Source organism: Musa acuminata, chromosome BXJ2-7 (genome assembly GCF_036884655.1).
Source record: "Musa acuminata AAA Group cultivar baxijiao chromosome BXJ2-7, Cavendish_Baxijiao_AAA, whole genome shotgun sequence".
Lineage (NCBI taxonomy): Eukaryota > Viridiplantae > Streptophyta > Magnoliopsida > Zingiberales > Musaceae > Musa > Musa acuminata.
This window is the reverse complement of record NC_088344.1, coordinates 586,661-592,660: the sequence shown is the minus strand read 5'-3', so window position 1 is coordinate 592,660 and position 6,000 is coordinate 586,661. Positions and strand designations below refer to the sequence as shown.

Genomic DNA, 6,000 nt, shown 5'->3' with positions numbered 1-6,000 from the left:
TAAGCAAGTAAAATTCTTAGATGCTATTCATTAGAATCAACACCTTGCCAGTGCACAGTGACAATGTAGAACATCAAGTACAGTTTCTTCTCTGATCTCGTCAAAGATGATGTGTTCCATCTCGATCCCAACCTCTCCTATCTCATGCTGGAAATGGCTCCACTCCTCCCTGGACTTGGAGAAGTCGAAATCAATCAACCGGGATATGTTGCCCGAACCACCTCTCTGATCCTCCCATGACAAGATCTCCTCCTGAATGATCTCCGGACTTGAGCATCCACGAGAAGTCGAAAGCTTTCCTTGTGCCTCTTTGCGGCAGTCTACTAGAAAATAGTGTGGTTCAAAGAAGTGGCATTCTGAGTAGTTGGCCTGTCGAGGGTCATGGCGATTAGAGTGGAGCTGCTCTTCGAAGCCCATCCATGGAGCTTCCTTTGTCTCTTTCGAAGAATTAAAGCATGAGATCGATGGCTCCTCATCCCCAACTGCAGAAATCAGGAGCAATAGCATGAACACAAGACCACACCAATGTATCTGAAATCTATAACAAGGTACCCAAAAGGTAATGCGAAGGAGAAGAACTTCTTATAGACCACCTTCGTCAGAATGCAGCTCCAGGACTGACACAGGACTAAGCTGATTGGAGGAGCAGAAAGCTCTCCACTGCTCCTCCCTGTCCGGTTCAGCTCCGTCGGTGCCACCGGAACACGATAACCGGCGGAAGTCCGCTGCGTCGTCTTTGCCTTTCATCTCAAAGAACGATCCAAAGAGTCGCCATCTTCCATTGCCGGTAGCTGCAGCATCCCATCTCCAAGCTTTTCTGCTGCAGACAACTTTGTTAAGCAGACACCTGAGAAACCCAGCTCTCTTCCTCTTGAACCCATGGGTGCTAAGCCTTCTTAGCCTCCTACAAGCACCAGCAGGCCAGCACATGAACGCAGCAGCATCGGTCTTCACTGCTCTATCCGAGTATCCATGCTCCAAAAGGTACACATCCAGCAGAAAAGGCTCTTGTTGCTCTTCCAACAGCTCAAAGAGCCTCATACCGTGATGCATAGGCTTGGGAACAGAAGCCATTTCCCTCCAGATTTACTACTACAGACTTAGAAGAAAGGTGAGAGGAATGACCTATACATCCAAAGGGAAGACAGATGGAGAGGAAGAAGAAACAAGTAACCATTCCCTGTTGTGTATGTGACCCAAAGAAAGCAGCCAAACCTGGAAGGACTCACAAGCCTTTCAGAGCCTGGGACTGCTGTCAGATAATATGCATTAAAATCTGAACATTCTGCACCAAGCCTTGAAACGAAAGCATCATTCTCTTCTCTAAAAACCAGCTCACAGGCAGTGATTGGAAGGCTGCTGCTCTGATGAATACAGGATCACCAAATTGCCCAAAACCTGGCCAAAAGAGAGTTTTGGCAAGTATCGATTGTCCCCACCTGTTCCTTTGTCCATACCTTGTTGTTGGGTTGTAGGAGCAACCATGTGTCCATGACAAGAGAGTGTGGGGTAGGAAAGATTGAACTGATTTGTTGTTGGGATTTGTGTTTGGGTGATGGTGGTGGTGGTGGTGGTGGCTTGGCTTGGCTTGGCTTCTCCTCCTACGCATGTCATGGGGTGAGTCTTGTTGAAGGTCTCGATAGCATTTCTCCCAGATACTACTGTTTCTGCCTTCAACCTTTCTTCATATATATTTTGAATCTCCAATCTTTCAACAAAGGTTAGAAGACGATCAATGAAGAGAATGAGCAAGGAGGTGCACGATCAGCTTGCATACTTCACCGACCGATCCTCGTGTTGGTCAACCAAAAAGTGGAGGAACAGCTAAAAAGAACTACTTGGGATACAACACGACCCTAAAGCGGCCAACATATTGATCATCCAAGGATACCCTGAATCTGTCCTTGCAAGAACAAAGTTTCCGGAAGTCATGATAGATCAAAACCTCTGCATGATGAAAGTCGTGAGATATCTTTTTTTGTCAAGTCGAGCTTCTTTTCATGAGTTCACAGTGGATTCACCATTGACATGCTCAGGTATATAGCTGCTCATCGGATATTGAAGGGCAATGATGATTGTTGAGTTGAAGTTGCTTCTGATAGCAACATTTCTCATAGCATATACCTGTGCTGCTTGGCTTCTCGAAGCTTTTGCGTATCTACAAGTTTGACATGGTGGCCACCACCAAGCAGACCATCTCAGTTCCACAAGAACTATTAATAGAAGCAAAACCCATTAGCTAATTAATGCTAGAAAGTTAATTGCTTTATCCCCTCAAACATAGCTGGGCTATGCCACCGCCATTAGGTAGCGGTATCTTATTTGATCATCCACCAGAAATATGGAAATTATAGCTCACACACACATATATATATATATATATATATACACATCCAGGAATTCTTTTGGGAATTATATTCTGTATGGATAGATCAGAAAATGAAAGAACCATTGTTAACACCAACATCCAAAAACCATGTGGATTGTTGTGTATTACTTGTTCGAGTCTAGCCATGGAAGATGGCAATTGACTTTTGTGTGTGTCACTGCCCAACCACCAGGCTTCTTGAAGATTGTATTCAAATGCGGTTCGACTTGAGGAAATAGAATATAGAGAAAACAGGATATAGAAATCTTATTGGATTGCAAAAGTATAATAAATAGATCAAGGAGATCTCCTTAAGATGGACTCTGCTCTTATGTCAAAAAGATGATCTTTCTTTTTTTCCCACAACTTGCTAAAGACTTCAAAGCTCGGACAAGAGGAACTTCTCTTCTGATACATGTTGGAAAACTTGTGAATTAAATGGTTCTTTTTCGAGACAAGCAACAAGAACTATCATTGGAAGCAGAAAGAACAACTTCAGCAAGAAGCAAGTGTAGCAAAAGAAGCCACTTTTTGATGCACAGAGACAGCAAAACACTTGCTGATGTAAACCTGCAGTGAATAATACATCACCGAATTATTTTCACACATTAATCTTTGACGGGTCATCTGGTAACACAAAGTTCGACCGAATCAATCTGTGACACGTCTGATTTCTTGCCATCAACTTAATATCTATCCTTCAGACTCGGCATTCATTCATTGTTGGCTTCACAACAGGTCATCCGAAAGAGAGTGTTATGTTGCAGTGACACGTCTGATTCCATGCCATCGACTTGGCTCAGGGAGGATAATAAGTCGATCGCATTGATGATGTATCAATAATCTTCCACACGTCATCATTCATTCATTCTCATATCGAAGAATATTATATATTATGTTATTTTTTAATGAGTGAAAATACTACTAAATTCAAGTGAGATGATCGGTTAAACGACGGTGGGTTAATCGAATCATCGGAACTGTTGCGACTTATGCTACGAGAGGAGCCATGAAATGGGAACGAGAAGGGGGATTCATATCAGAACCCCAACTTTAATCACATCAATAAGCTAGACTGGTCTCTAAACTGCCAAAAATGTCGACTTCAAGTGGAAAATGGACATTGCTTTCACCACCATCGAAGACAAACATGGTGCCGAGTAGCTCAATTTACAATTTGGCATGCTCCTCTTCTTTCGACGTGGCAATTGCGATGGCCGATCAACAAAAAACCAAAGTTGGATTGTGAAGCAATCCATTCAGTAATAATTTATTTTTATTATTATTATTATTATTATTATTATTATTATTATTATTATTATTATTATTATTATTATTATTATTATTATATCACCAGATAGAACTGATAAATTATTGTCCGCCAAGACGTATGATCAACCACCACCCAACGCGGGGATGGTCTTCCCGGCCGGGGAGGCCGCTCTGCTGCGTCGGGTGGCACGGGGATCAGCCACTGCGGCGAAAGAGTGAGGTGGGCTTCGTTCATGCGGGGCCATGCGAGGCTACAGTTGATGTGGGACCCACATCGTTTAGCCAACGGGAAGCCGCTCTACCTCGTTACGGCACCATCCACCTCCGGCGTGAGAGTAAGTTGTGCTCGTCGATGCGGGCCCCGTCGTTGACTTCCAGCATTAAAAAAAAAAGAAAAAAGAAAGTTCGTCAAGTACGTCGCCGGTCCACTCGTGATGTGATTTTGGAGTTTCACTTCGGCTTAATGGCGATATGATTTGATTTCTAGGAACAGGAGGAGGAGGAGGAGGAAGTAAATTAAATTTAGTGGAAGCAACTCTCATCGTTCCTTGAGAAGGGAAGACATCGCCCTCTGCTAGCCACTGAAGAAGAAAAAGAACCGAGAAATCGATGCCGGCTCCTCATGCAAATACTTCATCGTACGGCTTAGACAATCAACGATGCCCAAGCTAGCTCGTGGTGGGCGCCGAGAGGAGGCGGCGCAACCAGGCGGTGAAACTGGCGGAGGGCCACCTCGCGGCGGAGATCCGCGAGCCGCCGGCACAGGGCGGAGGCCTCGGCGCGGAGGCGGTCGTTGTCCTGTCGGAGAAGGAGACAGCGGCGAGCGAGGCCGCCGAGGCGGTCCGCTAGCTCGTGGTTCTGGGACCGGAGTCGGCCCGCCTGGCCGCGGAGTTCCTCTAGGTGGCGTTGCTTCCGCGCTCGGGAGCGGCGGGCGGACTCGCGGTTGGAGATCATGCGGCGGAGCCGCCGCCGCTCGTCCGGGGAGACGGCCGATAGGTTCTGCTCGGGTTCCGCTGGACCAGACCACGATGGCCTGAAGCCGACGAGCACGGACGCTTGGTTTACGAGCGGCAGCATCGTGATCTCGGCAACCGACGGGTGCTAACAACAGCAGCAAGAGGAGAGGAGAGAGAGAACGAGCGAGAAAAGGGAAGAAAGGCAGATGCGTGGGTCAAGATTTAAAAGGCCTAGGAAGGTGACCCAGAGGATTGGTGCAGGGAATGTGACGTGGTGGGCGGTGGGTGGGGCTGAGTGCTGATGCGGGTGTCATTCGCATGTCATGATGCGCACGGTGGGTTATGGGGATAGGAAGGTTTTAGCGCGTCGTGATTCGTGAGTCTTGGGTAAGAAGGGCTCGGATGCGACCGACGGCTAAGTAAGGCATAAGCACCAAATTTTGACTACGTAATAGCCGAGAAAGTAAGCTTGCTTATGTTACTCTAATATCTTTCTATTTTCCAAAATGATCTATAGATCATCCGACGACTATGTTTTGCCAGCAACATTAACACTTCCTTTAGCAATTATTTGGACAAACCCATGCACTCATCCATAATCCTTCTACACATTGTCTAATCTACCTTTGGTGCTTCTTGTCCCCTCACTGATGAAGCTAGGTTCTCAAGTCCTCTTTAGACTCCAAAGAGCTACTGACGGGGAGAGAGAGTGAAAGACAGAGAGAGCGATTGCTGCTGCACAAGGTGTACTGCAGAGATCGCCTTCTCATGCGTCGTCTGTCATCCAAAACTCATGATAGTTATCATCAAACCCAGGAGTGAATTAAGCCGAATAAAATTGCCTAATGTTCCTATATATTTATCTTAATTCATTCACCAAAAAACAAAAAAAGTAAAAGAAAATGAGTCGATTCCAACTTTTATCTTAACCTGAAAACTGCACCTCGCAGGGACACCATAAAGCTACACAAGAAGAAGTCTCATAATTAACACAGAAAGATTCCATTACTCACACGAGATCAACATGAAAGATGCGAGGACATCACCGAAACGATTTGCTTTAGTTTCTGAGGATTAGAAAGAACTTGCTTTCGGTACCGAGGCCTCTCTTTTCCCTGCTAGAAGGCATGCCAACCACACCCTTGCAGAACGGAACACTATAAACTAGCTGCCAGTGCAGTACTAGAGGGAAGGAGACACGAACGAAAAGTACCGATCCGAAGCAAGTTGGGGTCATTCTGCTGTCCTTTAGGTGAGTTTATTATAGGAACAGTAGTTTATCTTTAAGCATCCTTCGAAGGCATACTCCACGTTTTCCATGGAATCTCCACTCTTCTAGAGCGAGAAGGGACAGGTGTTGTTTGATGTTTACGAAAGCAAGATAAACATGGGATGCTGAATACT

At 45.7% G+C, this 6,000-nt stretch overlaps 2 protein-coding genes across 2 annotated transcripts; both read right to left on the bottom strand.

Moving 5' to 3' along the window:
- LOC135616056 (uncharacterized) lies at positions 1 to 1,386 on the bottom strand. The gene is made up of 2 exons (XM_065115221.1): positions 594 to 1,386; positions 1 to 482 (listed from the first exon to the last, which is right to left on the bottom strand). Exons 1-2 carry the CDS (start codon positions 1,072 to 1,074, stop codon positions 37 to 39), a joined length of 927 nt encoding a protein of 308 aa, XP_064971293.1. The 5' UTR covers positions 1,075 to 1,386; the 3' UTR covers positions 1 to 36.
- A 2,899-nt stretch (positions 1,387 to 4,285) lies between these two features.
- Positions 4,286 to 4,717, bottom strand: LOC135618008 (ocs element-binding factor 1-like). Its single transcript, XM_065118909.1, has one exon. The coding sequence runs from the start codon at positions 4,715 to 4,717 to the stop codon at positions 4,286 to 4,288; it is 432 nt and encodes a 143-aa protein (XP_064974981.1).
- Between the last annotated feature and the right edge of the window lie 1,283 nt (positions 4,718 to 6,000).

Bases quoted from the DNA above. Each gene is read 5' to 3' on its own strand.
- LOC135616056 (XM_065115221.1), bottom strand. From the start codon at position 1,074: ATGGCTTCTGTTCCCAAGCCTATGCATCACGGTATGAGGCTCTTTGAG. The intron at 483-593 runs GTGGTCTATAAG...TGATTTCTGCAG, and splicing joins GGAGCTGCATTCTGACGAAG to TTGGGGATGAGGAGCCATCG.
- LOC135618008 (XM_065118909.1), bottom strand. From the start codon at position 4,717: ATGCTGCCGCTCGTAAACCAAGCGTCCGTGCTCGTCGGCTTCAGGCCA.